A 22,783-nucleotide genomic window follows, 5' to 3' on the forward strand; every position below is an offset into this window, starting at 1 on the left:
AAATTTTAGTTAAAAAAATAAAATTTATAATTTTTTTAAAATCTATTTTTTCAAACCACGTCAATAAAAATAATCACAATAAAAATCAAAAGAAATTAGGGATTTTGTTTTAAAACAACTATCCAATATATTATAAACGCCACTCGATTTTCGACCATAATAATTTGCCTCGCAGCCAGCCCCCGATTAATGGATGTGCCGACATGCATGTTCTCTCAGACCACCCATAAAGCTGCAACGTGTGAAACAACAATCCGGCCCACCCCACCGGCCGCAACTTTAGACCACAAACAACAGCTGTGATTACTTATCAGGTGAACGTTGCCAACCAAGATTCTATAAATTGAGAGTAGAAGACACCTCTTTTAGACCCCACGCGCCGCACAACACTTGCTATAAATTGAGCATCAACAACCCCAAAGACACAATCAACACACTCTTGCTTGCTCTTTTGTCTAAAACCAAGCCAAAGTTGCTAAGACGCATATAAAATTATGGCCCAGTTTAGCATCCCCAAGGCATTGGTGCTCATGCTCGTGATCGCTACATTTGCCGCCGCCGTTTCTGGCCAGGATAGCGAAACGGCACCTGCACCAGCACCGGGAATGGATGCTGGAACTGGGTTCTCTTTGCCTGTTTCTGGTGCCATTGTTGGGTTCTCCCTTGTTGTTTCTCTTCTTGGCTTCTTGAAACATTGATGAATTTAGTTGTTTCTTCGAGTGTTGAGGGTTATTTAATTATATATGTGTGTGTTTCGAGAATGATGGGTGATGGATCATTTTTATTTTCGATTCATTCTTTGTTTACGTTTGTTTATTAGATTAATGAATGAATTATTACTTTGATTTCTTGTAATTCTTTTCCTACTCTATTTCTTGAGCTGTTACAAATTTTTTTCTAGTCCTAACGAAAATATTTAAATGCACACCTTTTTTTTTCCTTTTCCTCTTATTTATATATATATATATATATATATATATATATCAACATAATTAACATTAATGCATACTCTGTTTCATATGAGTTGAGGGATATGTATGGTGACTGATATGGCCAATTTAGGCTTGAATGGTACTAAATCAAACTTATGGGATTGGTTTTAAGCTCATGACGAAGCAAGGAAAATAAAAACTTATTTATTTTATATCTTTCTCTTTTATCTTTCTAATAAAACATGTTTCTAACACTCAGATCCACAATGAGAGACCTGACAAAAGTTTTATTAATATTACAAATAGCACATTAACATATTATTTGCCATGTCCATAGAAACATCGACATGCTATGTTTGCCATGGTTCGTCGATTTATCACCGTAAATATATATATATCGACATACAGAGTCCCATCAGTACAGCAATTTTAAATACCATAAACCTCCCCTTGATCCCTCACAGATTTAAGATCTGGATATAACTCAAGTTGAACCAAAATGACTCCTATACTGATTTTAATTTTTTTTTTATTGACTTTTAATAGGGTTGTGGGTTGATACTAATAATAAAAATATCCATATTAAAACTAAAATAAAAAAATATATTTATTTGTTAAAGAATTTTAAAATAATGAAATCTTTATAGTTATTAATGATGAGTCATTTGTCATCAAGGATTTACTCACTTAAACAATTATAATTTCCTATATGTTTTTCAAGATTCAAACAACACCTTCATTTTAGTTTAGATGTACTTTTAAACAATATTTTCTTGCAAAAATAAAAAAAAACTCAATTATATCTTTAACAAAGTCAATTAAGCATTCGATTTTGGAGAACACACAGCATAAAAAATAAAGGAAAACACTAAAATCAAGGTGATGAACGGCGTTTAAAATTTTTAAATAACATTTTCCCTTTTTTTATAATGAATTTTAAAAGCTAAAATGTTAAAAAAATAATTCTAGTAATAATCATAATTAATTATTACTATTTTCAAGATTTAATCAGCCATCATAAATCAAAAATTAAATATGAACATAATAATCATAAATCTGACTTTTCTGAGCTAACTATTCATATTTATAGAAAATGCTTTTGAAATAGATTATTATTATTTATGGCATGAACAAGAAAGAATAATCGGCTGGAATAAATAATTTTTCATGAACCATACCTAAGTTCAAAATTTGATTGGAAAAAAATAATATTTTATGGTACAAAACATTATTTAAACCCAAAACCAAGCTGTGAATGTAGATTTAAATCCAAAATATATTTTGCTTATGATCTCTTCCTTTAAAAATTTGGATGTTGTTTAAGTCTAATTTTAGCTTTTCAACTTTATATTTATAAACAAAAAGAAAGTTTTTCTTTTTATATGTGATAAAAAAAATTTTAAGTGTTTAAATTTTCATCTAAACAAGTTTGTCGAAGATTAATCAATTTTTTATATTAAAAGTTTTATATTGAATATTAAATTTTAACAAACTTTTAACTCAAAAAATAAATAAACTTCTTTTTTAATTTGATTTTAAACACACTCGTTAATCATATTTTAACAAATTTTACAAGAAAACGCAAATTCCTTAGAGATTGTTAAAATATATTTTCCTATAAAATTTCTGGACCAACACAAAATATAGAAAGACAACCCCCACATGACCTGAAAAGTGCACTGTGCTTTTGGATCCTTAACAAAAAAGAAGACGTTCCATCTACGACAACCCCCACAAAATATAGAAAGACCTCAAGACATGGGTCGGAACTTTGAACTTTGAAGGCACCCATGCCATCGATGCTGAGGCTACCGACGTGGTTCTAGCAAAGAAAGACGTTCCATCTGCGACAACGTGTAAGACAACAAGGCGGCGCCCCCACCGCCCGGAACTTGTCAGACCACTTATCAAATCACACACGTAAAGGCAGATATTTTAGAACAGTTTGGATGGGTTGAATTATTCTTTAATCCTGAGATTTTGAGCCTGATTATAACTTAGTCCTTCGTATATTTCAAACCCAATAACTTAGTCTTTTCAATCTTCTTGAAATGTGACATATTAAATTTCTTGAAAAATCATGTCTTTCAAACCTATCTCGTTTGCATAGACATATTTTAGTTATGAGCTTTTATTAACATGGTTTTTTCATTTCTAGATTTTACAAGTTATTATTATTGTTTTTTAGGTTTTCAATTTCTCAATTTATTTTTATTTTTGAAGTTATATATATATTTTTTATTTTTTTAGAAATTTCAAAATTAATTTCCCTCACAATATATAGCTGTAGGTTATTTGAGTCTAAAAAGTGACGAAAGAGCATATGAGAGAAAATATTTATTTATACGAGTGAACGGTTCTTAAAAGAGCATGTGAAAGAATATACCGAATATATAATATATAAGGATAGGTGGTTCAATTATTCCTGAAAAATATACCAAGGATTTTAAATAAAATAGTCGAGAAATGTCAAAAGACAGAGTATGGACTTGCAAACAAAAATACCTAAATTATAATTAGTTTCAAAACTAGGGACTGAATAATAATTTAATCATAAATTTAATTAGGCGAACGTTGCCAGCCCATGTTCTAAAATTTTATAGCCGTTGTAAAATCACAAATAGAAGAAGACACCCCTCTATAAGATCACCCTCTTCTTACAACCCTCAGACACAGCTTTTGTCTAAAACCAGAACCAAGGTTGCACAGAAAAATAGGAAGGCAACTAATCTCTCTTGTTTCTCTGATTTATTTATTACTTTTATTATCAATGGCTGCTCAGGTTATTGTCTCCAAGACATTCTTGCTTGTCCTTGTGATTGCTGCCTTCGCTGTTGCTTCTGCCCAAGATAGTGAATCAATGGCTCCTGCACCTGCACCAGGAATGGATGCTGGAGCTGGGTTCTCTTCACCAGTTTCTGGAGCCATTGTTGGGTTCTCTCTTGTTGTTTCTCTTTTTGGTTTCTTGAAACATTGATTAATCTGTTGTTTCACTTGATTTTTCTAGCTGGGAGGAGTTTTGGTTGATTAAATTAATATTTGTCGTGAGAGAGAGAGAGGGAGAGAGAGAGAGGTGATGGAAAATTGTTGTATATTGGATTCATTCTTTGCTATTATTTGTTTACTACATACAAAATTAATGAACTAATTACTCTGATTTTTTATCCTTTTTTTTATAATAACTTTATTTACTACATCCAAAATTAATGAAATAAATAAATTATCCACCTTTAAATTAAAATTTTTACTTGGCTACAGATAATTTGCTGAATCAAGCATCTAAAATTTGCAATTGTTTTTTATCATGATTTAAACTAATGTTAATAGTTGTAATAAATTAATTTGACTCATAAAACGTTGTATATTAATTAAATATTTGTCTCATATTTATTATTTCAGTATCATTGAAAAAAATTGTAAATCCTCCATAGGTCTGAATAAAAATTCTAGTCACCAAACATAAAAAGTGCTGGTTGATGTGTTCTGAGTTTTAAAATCCCTAAAAGACCTAAGTGTACTAGCCTTCTTTTTTTTTTTGGACAAGCACGCGAGACTTGTCTCTTTGCTTTTAGGCATTTACCCCTTTCTATGGTGTTTCTTTTGATTTTTTTTTTTATTGAAATGCATTATAAAAAAATGATTTGTAAGACATTTAAATTATTATTTAATTTTATTATGCTTTTTAGATTATAATATATATTTTTACAGGAATGTGATTTTTTAATTATTATGTACCCATTATAAAGATTAAGAAATAAAAAATTCAATGAAAATATACCTTTTATTTTAATTTTAATGGATTTTTAACATGATTTTATCATATTTATTATTTTCTTCCCTTCAATTACATACAAAATATTAATATATCATTTTAATATTTTGAAAAAAACTTGCTTTAAGATCAGGACAAGTTTTTATTTAAAAAACAATCCTTATAATAAAAAAAAATATTTATGTTAAAAAAATAAAAGAAATTCATTAATAAAAAAATGGATTTTAGATTAAAGAGAATGCAACTCAATAATTTTATGCATTCTATTTTATAAATATTTAATTAAATAAAAAGTGAATTCTAAAAATCAAGATTATTCTCTAACGAACTAAATCAGAAGTTGGGTAGGGTAGTTTAATTTGACATAGTTTTATCTAAAATATTATTATTATTATTTTAATAAAAAAAAATTAAATCGATATTAGTTTTATTTTTTTAATTCAAATCAACTTTTAAATAAATCTATCAAGTCAAGTGTATTTATTAAATTGACTGGATCATACTAGATCATCTTCCAACCAACAAATTTATTAATTTTGAAATCCCACCTGATTCAGAGATCACCATATAACTTATTAAACTTTAATAACATTGTCGGGGAGTTCTTCATTGTAACACTCTAGAAACTGCCGTAGTTACTGCTAGAAACATGATCATTACTTCTTGCATACGAGATAATTTTGTTTTAATTCTACAAAATACTGGTAAAAAATTATTTATTTATTTATTTATTTTATTTCTCTAGAATGTTGACGACAATTTTCACGTTTGTATATCTAAAATAGTAACATAAGACGACTCACATAACATCGAAATCAACATAAAGGGCGTTTGCTCACGAAGACAAAAAATTCATCGCTTTAGCAAAATACTGATAATTATTGAAACGCTCTAAATTTTTTTTCAGAATAAGCTTAAAAAAACATTAAGGGATTTAAAAAAAATTAAACCCACCAACATAAAAATCGAACCACAATTATCTGAAAAATTATTTTTAATATTAACAAATCAAAATGATTTAAAAACATTAAAAATATATTAATTTAAAATTAATAAAAAAATTAAAATATTTTTAAAATACAAAAATAAAAAGACTCTAGATCACAATTATCTGTTCATTGCATCTTACCTGACCTTGAACCACGGGCTCGAAGTCACCCGCGAACTTACCGACACACATTTTCTCACAGACCGCCCATCTGCGGCAACGTGCTGGGCAACAGTACCGTGTCCCCATCTCCCCCAAAAGCTTATAGACCACTTATCAAACCCCCATGCCAGTACTCCACAGTCTGTATAACTTTTTAGGCACAGCCTGTGTAGCTTTCGCACACAAAAGGCATAGCTGTTCTTAGTGCTGTGGGTGAACGTTGCCAGCCAATTATTATTCTAGAAATTAGAGTTTCTAGTCGTTGTTGAAGGACCCAAAACACCAGCCTTGCAAACGCCCTATAAATTCTGAAATTAACGAAGGCTCAAAACACCAAAAAAAGAAAAAAACTGCTGTCTAAAACCAAACCAAAGTTACTAAGAACCGTATCAATCTATCCGTCCATTTCTTTTCATCTATAACCTCTTTTATAATTAGGAATGGCTGCTCAGGTTACTATCTCCAAGGCATTCTTTCTCCTTCTAGCGATTGCTGCGTTTGCAGTTGTTTCTGCTCAAGAAAGTGAGATGGCTCCTGCACCAGCACCTGGAATGGACGCTGGAGCTGGGTTTTCTTTGCCGGTTTCTGGTGCTGTTCTTGGATTCTCACTTGCTCTCTCTCTTCTTGGTTTCTTGAAACGATAATTATTTTGCTGTTTCTTTTCCTGGTGATGAGGGGATTCGGTTGGCGTATTAATTTGCTGTGAGAGAGTGATGAGATGGTGAATGATACTTTGTATCATCTGGTTAATTCTTTGTTATTTAATTTAATACGTACAGTAATGAAATGATTGTTTTGGTTTATTTATCCAATTTCTACTCTTGTAATACTGTGCTATACTTGATTTTGAAATATGTTTTAGGAATCCTTTGTTATTGTTGTTACAACCCTTTTTTTCTAAAAGAATTATTAATATTAAAAATTAAAAATAAACTCTCAACGTTAACTTTTAAAATATTTGACGTGAGTTTTTTTTTTTTTTAATTAGAGTTCAATGAATTTATGAAATGTTTGGGAACGCGGTGTAAATTACTACATTCTTAAAATTTATTTATTTTTTATATGTTTGGATAGTTTTAATGTTTTAATTTTAAAAATTATTTTTTAAAAAATAAAAAATATTATTTTAATACATTTAAAACTAAAAAGATTTTTATTCTTTATTTCTAGAGAGCGACTAAAATAAATTTGAAAACTTGGATGATTTTATTATAACTACCATATCTGATTTGAAGACTAGCTTAGAAAAATCACAAGGTTAACTCAATGGTCAGAGTCACTTGATCAATCCAGTTTCATCATGTTAACACAATAAATTTTATTAAAATTAATAAAATAAAATAAAATATCCAAAGAAAATAATTTAAAAAATCTTACCTAAGCTTTTCTTTAATAATTAGCAAGGACCTTTTCTGTTCACCACTCTTTGCTTCAGGCACGGTTTCGAGATGTTTAATAACGTGCCTGTAGAATTTTTTCTTCTATAATAATAAACATAAACTCATATCATACCATTTCATTTCTTAATCTAGATCTGATTAAAAAATATATTATAAAATGATGAAGTCTAAACTTCCTTGGCGTTGTTAATAGTGTTATTAAACCCAACCTAACAAGGTCAATTTTAAAAGTTTTAAATCTAATTTTTTATCTAATTTAAATTTTAAATTAAATCATATAAAAATTTCTAACACATAGCTTAATGATTTTTTGATAGGTAGAAATAACCTTAACAACCAATAATATTTTGAAGAGAAAAATATTTTTCTAATAAATAAGTTATTTTTTTATTACTTGAACATATTAGGGAAAATATTTTTTTTCTATAAAATAAATGTTTTTTTCATTAATGGTTGTAAAATAAAAAATTATAATATTTACGATAGAAATGTTAATAATTATAGTGCTAGTTATAATATTAGTATAATAATAATAATATTCATAATAATTATGGTTGTGCAGTAGTTAGTATTATAATAGTGGTAATATTGGTTATGATTATTATGGCAATGACTATATTGATAAGAAGATCATGATTATAGTGATATAGTTGATTATGATTTATCAATCAATTAATTTGGTAGAAGTTTAGTAATATTATTAAACTCAGCCTAACATTAATTTTAAAGACTTTCAATTTGATTTTTTGTTATTATGGTTGCACTGGCGCTAAAAATAATAGTTGGAATAGTAATTAATAGCACAAAGAAAAATATTTTCCTTCTTTTAGCAATATTAAAAAGTTGACTAGAAAATATTTTTATCATTGATTGACTTTTTATAATAATTTTTTTAAATTGAATGGAAAATAATTTTATAAAATAATTTTTTACAAAAAAAATATCCCCTTGAAATGTTTTTATAATAAAAAATAAAATAAAACAACTTAAATTAAAAAGACAACTAGACAAGTCATCATGAAATATACGCAGAGATAAACCCATTCAAAATTGGGCTCATAGATGCAATCTATTTCTTCGCATAACAACACCCGTCAAATCCATTAACCAAGCCCAAATTGAAGCCCCATGTTTTACTCAAAACTGAAAATTTCAGTTATCATATTAGTTTACCTTTCCAATTTTTTTTTTTTTTTTTGAGAATTAGTTTTACATTATTATTTCAAAGAATTTCAGAAATAATGCCTGATATTATAACGTTTATTATAACTGAATGTTTTTTTTTTTTTTGAGTTCTTATACATTTTGATGAGATGCATGTCCACGCGCTGTCGTAGACTTATAAAACAAATATATTTGATAGTATTATAATTATTAATTAGTGCTAGATAAGTAATATAAACTAAAAGGTATTATGGAGCCAATATTTCATGACGGAAAAAAAAATTTGTGTTGTTGATAAAAAACTTAGAGACTAAACAAAATGATTTGTAGTAATCCACAATGTTTTGGGAGGAAAGATATAATGTTTTCATCACATGATTTAGCTTTTCTGTTAATAAAAAAAAATTACAAAGCTAAATTCTCTACCAACTTAATATTAAAAAAAAACTAACAAAGATAATCTTGGAAGGAAAAAAACCCATGAGAAAAAATATTGCAGCAATTGACAATGTTTTGTGAGAAAAACTACAGTGTTGTGTGAGAAAAACTACAACGCTTTTCCCATATGATTTAAGTTTATTGTAATTATAATTTTCAACCAACTTAATATAAAAAAAAATCAACAAAGATAATTTTAAAAAAATCATATGGGAAAACACTGCAACAATTCATAGTGTTTTAAAGAAAAAAAATACAAAACTAAATTCTTAATCAACTCAATATTAAAAAAAAAAAAATCAAATTGACAAAGACAATTTAAAAAAAATAACACAAAAAAGGAAAAAAAAATCATGTTAGAAACACTGTAGCAATTCATGGTGTTTTATGATGAAAGCTACAGTGCTTCCCCACATAATTTAGCTTTATTTGTAATGACTTGTAATTGTAATTCTCAATAATATTTTGTGAGGAAAACTACAGTGATTTTTCCACATGATTAAGCTTTATTACAAATTTAAATTCTAAACAACTTTATTAAAAAAACAATCGACGAAGATAATTTTAGAAAAAAATATTATAAAAAAAACATAAAACAAACTGGAAAAAAACCATGTGAGGAAAAACTTGTATTCACTTGTAATTGCAATTCTTAACCAACTTAATATTTAAAAAATAAAATTGACAAAGATAATTTTATAGAAAAACATAACAAAACAGGAAAAAAAAAACCATGTAGGAAAAAATACTATAGCAAGCCACAATAATTTGCAACGAAAGTTATAATGCTTTGATCACATATTGTAACTGTAATTTTTAACTAGTTTAATATTAAAAAATATAATCAAAAAATATAATTTCAAAGAAAATCATAAAAAAAAAAAAAAAAAACCATATGGAGAAACACTGTTGTGATCAACAATGTTTTTTTTTTTAAAAAAAAAATACAAAACTAAATTCTCAATCAACTCAATATAAAAAATAAATAAAATCGACAAATATAATTTTAAAAAATAAAAATAAATAAAATAGAAAAACATCATAGCAATCCACAATATTTTAAATGGAAAAAATTATAAAGAAAATTTTTTAACTAGCTCAATATTTAAAAAGTAAAATCAACAAAGATAATTTTTGAAAAAATAAAATAAAAAAAATAAAAAAAGAGGAAAGTTGGAAAAAAAAAAAAACAAAGGAAAGTAATTTTGAAAAAAAAGAGGAAAAAAAAGGAAAAGTTGGAAAAAAAATTAAAAAGTACAAAAAAAAAAAGAGAGAGGAATGCATTGTGGATTATTGTTGTAATCCACAATGCATTTGGGAAACAATGATTTTAAAAAATAAAATCAACAAGTATAATTTTAAAACATAAAAAAAATAAAATAGAAAAAGTATATGGAAAAACACCATAGCAATTCATAATATTTTAAAGGAAAAAAAATTATAAATCAAAATTTTTAATCAGCTCAATATTTAAAAAGTAAAATTAACAAAGATAGTTTTGGAAAAAAAATAAAAGAAAAAGAAAAAGAAAAAGAGGAAAGTTGAAAAAAAAAGAAAGTAATTTTGGAAAAAAAAGAAGAGAAAGTTGGGAAAAAAATAGAAAAGTGCAAAACAAAAAAAGAAATACACTGTGGATTGATTTAGGTTTGGGGGAACAATGATTCCCCACATCATTTAGATATTGTTATAAGCATTTGGGTGTGGGAAAACAGTGATTTTAAAAAATAAAATCGACAAGTATAATTTTAAAACATAAAAAAATAAAATAGAAAAACTATATGGAAAAACATTGTAGCAATCCATAATATTTTTTTTTTAAAAAAATATAAATAAAAAATTTTAATCAGCTCAATATTTAAAAAGTAAAATTAACAAAGATAGTTTTGGAACAAAAAGAAAAAGAAAAAGAAAAAGAGGAAAGTTGGCTAAAAAAAAAGAAAGTAATTTTGGAAAAAAAGAAGAAGAGAAAGTTGTAAAAAAAGACAGAAAAGTGCAAAAACAAAAAAAGAAAAAAAAAGAAAGAAATGCACTGTTGTCACACCTTGAGTTTGAGAAGGGACTTGATGCATGACTAAACAGACTCTAAGCTTACAAGTGGAATAATATCACTTATTATACATCAATTCATAAAATACTCCTTATATTTTATTCAAATTACTCTTGGTTCACTAACATAGAATATAGAATACCCATAATGTGAACTCTTCTCATCAAGTGGAACAATTTGATACCAACAAGATGCCAATAAGAAATTTCTCTCTCTAACTTTGGATTTCAATAACTTTTTTTCACCTTTCTCAAACCAGGACCCAAAAAATTAGAGAAATGAAATTTGAGATCAAAATTAATTTTGCCTTTAAATTTTAAAAATTGAAGGGACTTAATAATTATAATTTGAAAAATATGAGAATTACAAATTGTTTCTATCTTTCAATCTCATCATCTCTCAAGAAATTGGCCTATAATATAGTCCAATAAATGATAAATGAAAAAAGAGGGAAAAAAACATTGTGAATATCCATGGTGCCTTGTGACGGGATTCACAGTACATTTTACAAAGTGGATTCCTCACTCATGTTAGATCAACATCCCCTTTTATACATCAATTTATAAAATATTCTTCATATTTTATTCAAATTACTCTGAGACCATTAACATAGAACATAGAATATGTAACATCACAAACATAGAATATGTAACATCACAATCTTTCTCATTAAGTGTATGTTTAACATTGTTGTATTTTTTATAATTACAATTACTATAAAAAAATACATTTTAGAAAATTATTTTTAATTAAGATTAAATAAAAGGTTTACAAAAAAACCATGATTGATTTAAACTATTGTGAGGTGAATTCTTACATATAAAATAAATGAAAAGCCCGTATTTATGAATGGAAAACATATTATTTTAACTTTTACAAAATTAAAATTTAGAACACAATTATATATGGGATCTTAAACAAAAAAAAAGAATTATCTAACTAACTAAACAATTTCTTCTCTATAATTAGATAAAAAACAGATGGCCATAATACCAAGCATGTTATGCAAGTAGTGTTTATCCTTATATCATCAGTTACTTTTTAAATATTTTTTATTTAAAAATATATTAAACTAATATTTTTTTAAAAATTAATTTTAATAATAATTTATTAAAATATTTTTAAAATATATTTTTTTATAACTTTATACCGGACAGCGTTCCCAAACGCTATCCGAATATGAATGCTTGACGCCTCCGTTACTTTAGAATAGAACCCCTAGTAGCGTGGGTTCTCAGTTCTCACTTTAAAATAGATCTGATAACATGATGTCACACTCCACGCTTGTACATTAGTTGTATTTAGTTGGACCATTTTATCCTCTGTACTCCAAGGAAATTCCTTATTGCACACAAGTTCATAAATTACGTTTTATATTTTATTCAAATTTATCATAACCTGTTATGGGTATCACAAATGTACAAGTAATTAAAAAAAAAAAAATCTTAATCCCTCGTCATATCTGTTTTCATATGGATGTTTTTAATGTCCATACAACTAATTTTAAATGGACGTTGCATGAGGTGGTGAATACTTATAAATTACAGGAGTTTTTCCCATAAGTTAATTATGACCAACATTATTTATAAAAAAATATTAATAATAAAATATAAGTTAGGTAGCACTAAAATAAATGTTTTCTATATGGTATCTAGTTTGATACCCTTTACTTGTTGATATTGATAATAAAAGACTATAATATGTAACTTTTGATATTAAAGAGAAAATATAAAAAGCTTTTAAACAAATATATCTTTTAATTTTAGCTAATTAATACAACTGATGTTATTAATTAACTAAAAAATAATTGATTCTTGTTTTTTTAAATTTAAAAAAAGAGTGAGGCACAATACAAGATTTTTTTTTTAAAAAAACAAGTTTCTTTCCTTACTTTTAAAGAAAAAAAAATTGTTGACCAACGGCTATTTTTATAGCCGTTGGTAACATTAACTTAATTTTAGCTATTTCTATAGAAACATGTAGAAATAACTTTTCATAAATTGAATAGCCATTTTGGCTCTTCTTTTTCCTGTTGCGTTGGAGTTGTAAAATAAAAAAACAAAAGTTAAAAAGATACATTTTTAAATTTGACTCTTTATTTGCCTCTCTGGTTGGAGATGCTCTCACAAATTAAATAGCCATTTTATTTTTCTTTTTTTCTTGTTGCGTTGGAGTTGTAAAATAAAAAAAACAAAGGTTAAAAGGACATGTTTTTAAATTTGACTATTCATTTGCCTTTCCAATTAAAATGCTCTCATAACCTATTATGGATATCACAAATGTACAAGTAAAAAAAAATAAAAAAATTCTTAACCCCTCGATCATATCTGTTTTTTATATGGATGTTTTTAATGTCCATACAACTAATTTTAAATGGACATTGCATGAGGTGGTGATCAATACTTATAAATTACAGGAGTTTTTCCAATAAGTTAATTATGAAGAACATTATATATAAAAAATTAATAATAATAAAAATATAAGTTAGGTAGCACTAAAATAAATGTTTTCTATATGGTATCTAGTTAGATTCCCTTTACTTGTTGATATTAATAATCAGAGACATATGTAAGTTCTGTTTTACAAGTTTTATTCGGGTTGAATATAGATACACACTTACTTCCAAAAAAACAACTAATAAATTACATGAATTATAAATGGTAAGTTATTTTCTGTAAGCAGCCAATCTTGCAAAAAAATGTGTAGATAATTAATTATAAATTATATATGCTAAGCTGGGCTCTCATTTTTAAATTTGTAATTTATGCAAGTAAACGATTTAACGGGCACGAAGATTGAGTTGTCGATTTTGGACTTTTACAAGGAACGTCTCGCTGACGTATCAATTATAACGTCGGCAGCAATCGTCAGCTAATCTTTCCATTTAAGGCCATGTTTGTTTTCTAGAAATTACTTTTCGGGAAATCATTTTCCAAACTTTCCTGTGTTTGTTTGTTATTAGAAAAGTTGGTCAACGGAAAACACTTTGCGGTCAATTTCAGTCAAAAAAAAATTTGACTTGGTTTTCAAGAAAGTGGTTTCCAGGAAATCACTTTCCAAACTTTCTTGTGTTTGTTTGCCAGTAGGAAAGTTGGTCAATGGAAAACACTTTCCAGTAAAAGAAAAATTTGGCTTGGTTTTCAGGAAAGTGTTTTCCTGAAAAATTTGGGGGGAAAACACTTTCCGGAAGTTGTGAAAAAATTAGAAATGTCATTATTTGCTGATTATATTAAATTTAATCCTCAAACTTTTGATTGGTATATATATTTTGTTTTGAATATTTATTTTTCAATTTCATCTCTTAAAATTTTATTTTTATATTAACTTTGGTCCTTATTTTTATAATTGCTATTTGTTTTTTCCTTATTATATTTTTATTAAAAAATTTATCTATCAAATTTGATCCTTATTCTTTTGATTGTTACTTATTTTATTTGAAATAATTTATGAAATATTGATTATTATTATTTTAATTTCTTCATCTTTCATTTTTTAAAACAAATTTTAGATTTGATCTCTATTATTTTGATTATTATATATTTTATTTGAGATAATTTATGAAATTATATTTTTTTTTTTCAATTTCATTCTCATTCAACTTTTTAATTTGTAAGATTTGTTTCTCATTATTTTAATAAGCTATGTATGAATATAGGATATAATAAAAAAAATTCATCATTATAAATATTTTTTAGATTTTATTTTTTTTTATTGTAAGTGATTAAATATTTTATATATATTAGATAAACTTGAAAAAAAAAGTAATTTATTAATAAATTATTTTCCAGTTCATTTTTTCATAACACAACCAAACACTGGAAAGTGTTTTTCAGTTCATTTTCCATAACACTGCCAAATATAGAAAAATACTTTCCCGGAATTCACTTTTCAGGAATTCACTTTCCCCAAAATTTATTTTTCAAAAAAAAATCACTTTCCTATAAACAAACGGAGCATAAATCATCACAGAACCGGAGTAGGAAACTCGTGACCCCATACGTCAAGATTTCTGCACCAATTATATAAATGCCACTAGAAGAACACGGTTTTTATGGTGCTTCAAGTTTCCGGTCACATTTTTTTTTTTTTTTTTAACGTTCAAGAAAATATCCTGACCCACGTCGTCAGGAGGCCATTCATCTGGCTGTGGTGTATAAAGCTACCCATCTGCTCAACTGCAACAACAAAAATCAATCTGACTGACACACTTCTCTTTTCCTTGAACAAAAAAAACACTTCTCTTTCCATACAATTCCAGCTAAGACCATGAGAGTCATGGGAGTGCAGCCTCACATCCTTCTTGTAACATTCCCTGCTCAAGGTCACATAAATCCAGCCCTTCAATTCGCCAAACGCCTAGTAGCCATGGGTGCGCATGTCACCTTTGCTACAAGCATGGGCGCCAAACGCCGGATGTCTAAATCCGGAACTTATCCTAAGGGCTTGTATTTTGCTGCCTTTGATGATGGTTCCGAACATGGGTTTAGACCCGGTGATGATATCGAACACTACTTCTCCGAGCTCAGGCTTGTTGGCTCGAAATCTATTGCTGACCTTATATGTCAAGTTCCGAAGAATGGCGGACCATTTACTTGTGTGGTATACTCCAATCTCATACCTTGGGTGGCAAAGGTGGCCCGACAACATAACCTCCCTTCAACACTCCTTTGGAACCAATCTCCTGCCCTTCTAGACATCTTTTACCACTACTTCAATGGCTATGGTGACACTATTAAGAAGAATATCAGTGATCCAAGCTTTTCGCTGAAGTTACCAGGATTGCCTCCTCTTGGAAGACGTGACTTACCCTCATTTCTCGATCCTAGAAACACACACTCTTTTGCACTTTCAGTGAATAAAGAGCATATTGAGGTTCTTGATGAAGAAACCAACCCAAAAGTTCTTGTCAACACCTTCGATGCATTAGAGTGCGAGGCTCTGAATTCAATAGGTAAGTTTAAGTTGGTTGGGGTTGGGCCTCTGATTCCATCAGCCTATTTAGATGGAAAAGATCCAACCGATACTTCCTTTGGTGGTGATCTTTTTCAAGACTCAAAGGACTACATAGAATGGCTTGATTCAAAGCCAGAATCCTCTGTGATTTATATATCATTTGGAAGCATATCTATTGTTTCAAAGCCACAGAAAGAGGAAATGGCTCGTGCTTTGCTAGATACTGGCCGTCCATTTTTGTGGGTCATAAGAACAGATGGAGGAGAAGAGAAAGAAGAAGATAAGCTGAGTTGCACAGAAGAGCTTGAAAAGCAAGGGAAGATAGTGCCATGGTGCTCTCAAGTGGTGGTTTTGTCACATCCATCAATAGGTTGTTTCGTGACACATTGTGGCTGGAACTCAACTTTTGAGAGCTTGGCTTCCGGGGTGCCGGTGGTGGCTTTTCCACAATGGACTGATCAGCTGACGAATGCTAAGATGGTTGAAGCTGTATGGGAGACAGGGGTGAGAGTCGGTGCTAATAAAGACGGGATAGTTGAAGGCGAGGAGATAGAGAAATGCTTGGAGTTGGTCATGGGAGGTGGAGAGAGAGGAAAAGAGATGAGAAAGAACGCTAAGAAATGGAAGGAATTGGCAAGAGAAAGTTCCAGAGAAGGTGGCTCTTCTTACCGGAATCTGCAGGATTTTTCTAATGAGATAGGAGGAGGGGCCATGTCGTTAGACATATAAAAAATTCAGTTTTTAGAATTGTATCAATCAGAACCCTTTCAATTTCTTTCACAAATCATGTCAGCAAAATCTTAACCTTGAAATTCTTGAATGGATGGTTGAGATTTTTTCTTCATCTGAAATAATTTTGTTAGTGTTTAATTAATTTAATCTTTCTTTCTCTATCCAAATGATAAAATTAGAATTCCCAAATATATCATTCGGCTATAACTGTTTCCATAAATCTTGAAAATAGTTTCCATATTTAAATAAATGGTTAGAATTTAACAGATGATTCATATTACCCCCTTAATTTTAACTTTATGTTTTAGATGATGGTTATGATTTACGGAATTATATAAAAAAAATGTGCATGTACATTAATTTAGAATGGATCATTTTCAATTCAGTTCGGTTTTTATTAAAAAAAAATAATCAAACCAATTTTTATTTTTAAAAAATTAAAACCCAACCAAAAACAGGTTCAAACTGACCAGTTCGGTTTGGTTTTTTAGGATAAAATCGGTTCAAATCAGTTTGGCTTGGTTTTTCTGGTTTGACTCGGTTTTTTTCAGGTTCAGACTTATAAAACCGAAACTAAACCGGTCGATTTTTTCAAAATTTTAATTAGTTTTTTTTCACAGTTTGATTTTTTTGGTTATTTTTTTTATTTTCTCAGTTTAATTAGTTTTTTTATTTTTTTTTCAAATAAAAAAATTTAAAAAATATTTTAAAAAATAAAAATTATCATAAACATGCATTTAATCTGATTGGATTGAGTGGAGGATTTTCTCCCCTGTAATCCACCTCAAATTTTCATTTTCATCTTATGATTTATTAATGATTTTTATGGTTTTATGTATTGATTTGAAGTTTAAATTCCATTTACAATTTTATAATGTGGGAATGTTTTTTTAGTTTCAGGTTTATAAAACTAAAACTAAACTGGTTGATTTTTTTAAAATTTTAATTAGTTTTTTTTTCATGGTTTGATTTTTTTGATTATTTATTTTTTGATTTTCTCAGTTTAATTAGTTTTTTTCAAATAAAAAAATAAAAAAATTATTTTTAAAATTATTTTACCGTGAACATGCATTTAATTTGGATTGAGTGGAGGATTTTCTTCCCCCACCTCAAATTTCTCATTTTTAAAATTAAATAATTTTAGTTTTTGAAGTTTAAAAAACAAATTGCATTTTCATTCATACATTATAAAATCATAAATGGAGTTTAAACTTCAAATCAATTCATAAAACCATAAAAATCATTAATAAATCATTAGATGAAAATATATGCATTATATTCAAAAATAAAATTACACTATATATATATATAAATGAACTTGTTCGACCACCGTAACTTGCTGTAACCCTACGATTTGTCAAGAGCTGCATGATAGGAGGAGGGACGATGTAGACTAATAATTGCATAATAAAAAAAGAGAACACGCGGTACTCTGCCAGCAAAACTTGTTCTATTATAACTAACGTTTAAAAACGCGGTTGTTGAAATTATTTTTTAAAAATTTTATTTATTTTATTTTATTAAATTTTTTTTTATATATTTTAAATTGTTTTGATAAGCTATTTTTAAAAATTAAAAAATATATTTTAATATATTTCAGCACGAAAAATAATTTAAAAAACAATTACAATCGTATTTCCAAATAAATTTTAAATTGATAAGGGATATAGAGTAGAATGCGATTATTTTTTAAAATATTTTTTATTTATAAATATATTAAAATAATATTTTTTATTTTTTAAAAATTATTTTTTATATTATTATATTAAAATAATTAAAATGATATGAAATTATTAAAAATAATATATTTTTTCAATTAAAACTTTTATAAAACACGCATTCCACATGGCGCCAAAACAGAAGGTTTGAACGACGAAAAAGAAACAACAGCAGCGTAGCATAACTGAGTATCTGACACCATCAATCCTCCTGGCTTGGTGGGTTGGTGATGTGATTTCCCAGCACTCACAACCAAAGGTTCATCTAATATGTACGGAAACAACCTCCAACTCTTATTCCGACTGGAAATAAACTAATATCGGAAACAGGGGCAGGGTGGAGCCACATCATAATAAAACACTACTGATTATATATATAAAAAAATACTATCATCTTTTAAATATTCTATCTGAAATATATTATATTGCTAGTTTTGTCTAAAATTATTAAGCGTTTTTTTATTTTTTTTATCATATTCCTGACTCTAGCATTAGTAAAAAATACAATGAATATTTTCAGCTTTGGCATTGATAAATATTATACAAACCTAAATAAATAAGATATTCTTGATTCTGACGCTAGTAAATAAGTTTGTAAAATTTTGAATTTTTAATGAAGAAGAAATAAATTTTCTATGCATTTTTTTTTACCCTATTTATATTTTAATCTTTTTAGAAAAGAATAAAAAAAATATTACACAACTAATTTGTATTTAATACTAATGGTCCATGGATTGAGCATAAAGCAGAAAAAAAAAAAAACATAAAGAGCCCACAAATAAATCCGTGAAGATTCTTAAATATTTAGAGATTTTTTTGATATCAAAAAAAGATTTAATTGACCAAATATCAAAATAAAATGAGGATAAAACACATGGATCATAAGAGTATGCTTTGAGAAACACATCCTTAATTAACACGATTAGGGTCGACTGTCAGAGGACTAGACTTAGCCCACTCTTCCCTTTTTTTTTTAAAAAAAGCACTGAACTGGATCTAGCCCAGCTATATGATCTAAGCTAGACCTACCAACCCAGCTCAGTTATTGGTCCAATCCAATGACCCGGCTGGGCAAGGCAGCACGCCTGATGCGTGCGGTTACCTGTTAATTATAGTTCACACTTAACAGCACAGTGTGTGTGTATATGTGTGTGTGTGTGTGTATGTTCACGTGTACTTATAGCAGTCCTGAAGCAATATTTAACATAAGCAAAAAGGGCCAAATCATGACCACAGTTGATGGCCTGCTGCTATTCTGCTTCTTTTTCTCGTTTTGGTACTTCTACACTTAACTGATGATCAATCTCCTAAAGCGGTATACGAACTCTGGAAATTACAAAGTTCGACACCAACTATGCCCACCTTCTCTTCCTATCATCGGCCGGTTAAAATTTAACCAAGTTTTTCAATGTACTTGCTAATAAATATTAAAAAATAATATAAATTATATTTTAAAATTCCAATTAATAATTTAAGTTATTGAATTTAAATGCTTAGTACTTTACACGGTACACTGCTGCAGCTCCATTTTGGTGCATCAAAATGCTATATTGCTTCTGATGCCGCATTTGCCAAAGAAATCTTCACGCCCGGAACTTGCTGCTGCGGATTACATTTAGAAGGGGTCTAGTTTTATAACTGCGATGTACGATAATTATTGGTGGTTCATGAGGAAATTATGCATGACTAGCCCTCGCTCTACTTCACAGCTTAATCAAGTGATCCATGTTAGAGAGCAAGAGGTGATGAAACTAGTGGAATCATGAACTTTTCTGATTGCAAGGGACAGGATTTTGTTTATCTCCCATATCGGAGTGGACCTCAAGGATTTCCTGGTTCGACACTTGCTTTCTGGTTAACCAAGACACCGTTGGAGCTTTGGTCCAACGTCTTGATTGAAAGTGAATGGTGAAGAGAAGGTTGAAGTGCAGGATTCTTTCCGGTGATGGCATACTCATTTGTCTGCTATCCCATCACTAGCTTAAATCTATTCGCTCTGGATCTCCAGTGAAGATATGCCATAAGATGATGTCTGAACTTGAGATCCTTGCTACCGGTGTCTTTGATGAAGGAGATTTTGGAGGAGATGAGCTGTCACATATATAGTTGATGGCTCTCAATAAGTCCCTTGATAGGGCAGACCAGAGCAAGGATGGCAGAAAACACTTGTCCGGGTTTGGTTTGGCGATGTTTTTGTGCACCCTCCAGTATTTTGGCCGTAACTTTTGATCCGAGTGTCAACACGATGCAAATCACCTCAATTTGAAAAGCTCGTTTCGGTGCCAACGAGTTTTTACTTGTTTTAGACAATATTTTAATTTACTGAATAATCATAATATACTTTTTTTTTATAAAACCATCAATCCTAGCTATTTAAGCCCGGTTTGTGGACTATCAGAATTTTATATCCTTTTGTGAGACTTACATCAGTGTTTAAGGTTCTCTCAGACTTGCATAGTTAAGGCTGCGTCACTCTTCTTGACTAATTTTTTCCCATCTGCTGTATACATGTCTGTTGTTCTCCTCTGCTATTCTGTCTTGCGATCCTGGTTTTTTTTCTGCAACATCATGGTCATCTCTGTCAGACCAAACCATGATCATTGATGTTCCTCGATCTTTGGTTATGGCATCCAGTCATCTCTACATCTTTGGTTATGGCATCCAGTCATCTCTACAAATGCATTTTTGCTGAGTCTCTCTAGGGCTCTGGTCCTCATTTCTGTAGTTTTATTGGATAGGCTCCTTAAAATTCTGCTGAGCCTCAGCATCCCCATTTTGAAGGGAAATTTGCCTTGTTAAGGCTCTGTACAATAGTTTGTTTTATTATGTAATCCTTAATTACATGAACTTAGGATGATCCAGCGTAATAAACATCGACGAATTCACACATAAAACAATAAAAAGTTGAACAACCAGCCAAAAAAGGAGTAAATAACTGACTAATCAGGTTTTATCTGTTGATGCTTTTGTTTGTCAACCGGTTTGGTTGACAAGAACAAGGATTAAGCCGGCTTGGTCACTCTCATGTTCAAATTTAACACCAAAAAGGGGCTCGATATGTTTGAATCACCATGTATATCCAACTTGATATCATATATAAATCCCTAAGTTTCAGATGCACCTAAGGATTGAATATGGATCAATCATTGCTTATAAGCGAAGTGACCGAATTCTGAAAACAGCACAGTGTAAATCGAATAAGAAGAGATTGAATCTGCAAAGTTATATTTTATTGAACCTTTGGAGAGAAATATATACAGATGATTACATGAGTAACTGTTAAAAATAATAAAGCTATTCAATGCTACAATAATGCAGAATTCTAAGAGATTTGATTTACATTTAATGAATCATAAAAGGAAATAAATACATGAACAATAACTGTTAAACATATTGCAGCAGATTAACCTTCCAACACTCCCCCTCAAGTTGGAGAGTGGATGTCTTGCAATCCCAACTTGCGGACCATAGGAATGAAGAATTCCTTTCCCAATGGCTTAGTCAAAATGTCGGCTAGCTGATTTTCAGAACTCACAAATCTTGTTTCTACAGAACCATCTTGAATCTTATCCCTTATAAAATGACAGTCCATTTCTATATGTCTCGTCCGTTCATGAAAAATAGGATTCGCTGCAATGTGTATCGCGGCCTTATTATCACAATACAATAATGCTGATTGTTGATGCAACACACCCAAATCTTTAAGTAAGCAACGAAGCCACGTTAATTCGCAACAAGCTCCTGTCATAGCACGATATTCTGCTTCAGCCGAAGATAGAGACACTGTCTTTTGTCGTTTTGATCGCCATGAAATCAGTGAGGGACCTAGGAATACGCAGTATCCTGTGGTCGATCTTCTCGTAAGTGGGCATCCTGCCCAATCAGAATCAGAGTAAGCTCGCAGTCTGAGATCACTGGTTGCGGAGAAGAAGAGGCCTTGACCAGGAGCAGATTTCAGATATCTCACCACCCGTAAAGCTGATTCCCAATGATCCTTTCGGGGTTGGTGCATGAACCTGCTTAATATGTGAACAGAATATGTAATATCTGGCCTTGAAACCGTGAGGTATATCAACCTCCCAACCAATCGCCTATATCGCTCTGGATTTTTGAGTAACTCACTTTTATCAGACAATTTTAGGTTGCGTTCCATAGGAGTATTGATGGGAGCTGCTCCCAGCAAACCTGCATCCTTAATAATTTCCAATGCGTATTTTCGTTGAGAGATAAAAGTACCAGCTTTGGATGTGGAAATCTCAATACCAAGGAAATATCTCAGTTTACCAAGATCTTTAAGATGAAATTTTCTATGCAGGAATTTCTTGATATCAGCTATGCTCACGGGATCATTACCAGTAATTAAGATATCGTCTACATATATCAAAAGAACAGTAAATGACTTGCCTTGCTTTCTGATGAAGAGAGAATAATCGGCTTTTGACTGTTCATAACCAGCTGATTGTATGGCCTCGGAGAA

At 29.4% G+C, this 22,783-nt stretch overlaps 1 protein-coding gene across 1 annotated transcript; it reads left to right on the forward strand.

Annotated features, from left to right (window-relative positions):
• Window positions 1-14,973: 14,973 nt before the first annotated feature.
• Window positions 14,974-16,700, forward strand: LOC118051920 (UDP-glycosyltransferase 75C1). Its single transcript, XM_035062703.2, has one exon. The coding sequence runs from the start codon at window positions 15,170-15,172 to the stop codon at window positions 16,583-16,585; it is 1,416 nt and encodes a 471-aa protein (XP_034918594.1). The 5' UTR covers window positions 14,974-15,169; the 3' UTR covers window positions 16,586-16,700.
• Window positions 16,701-22,783: the final 6,083 nt, after the last annotated feature.

The sequence above is a fragment of the Populus alba genome, chromosome 16, assembly GCF_005239225.2.
Source record: "Populus alba chromosome 16, ASM523922v2, whole genome shotgun sequence".
Taxonomy (NCBI): domain Eukaryota; kingdom Viridiplantae; phylum Streptophyta; class Magnoliopsida; order Malpighiales; family Salicaceae; genus Populus; species Populus alba.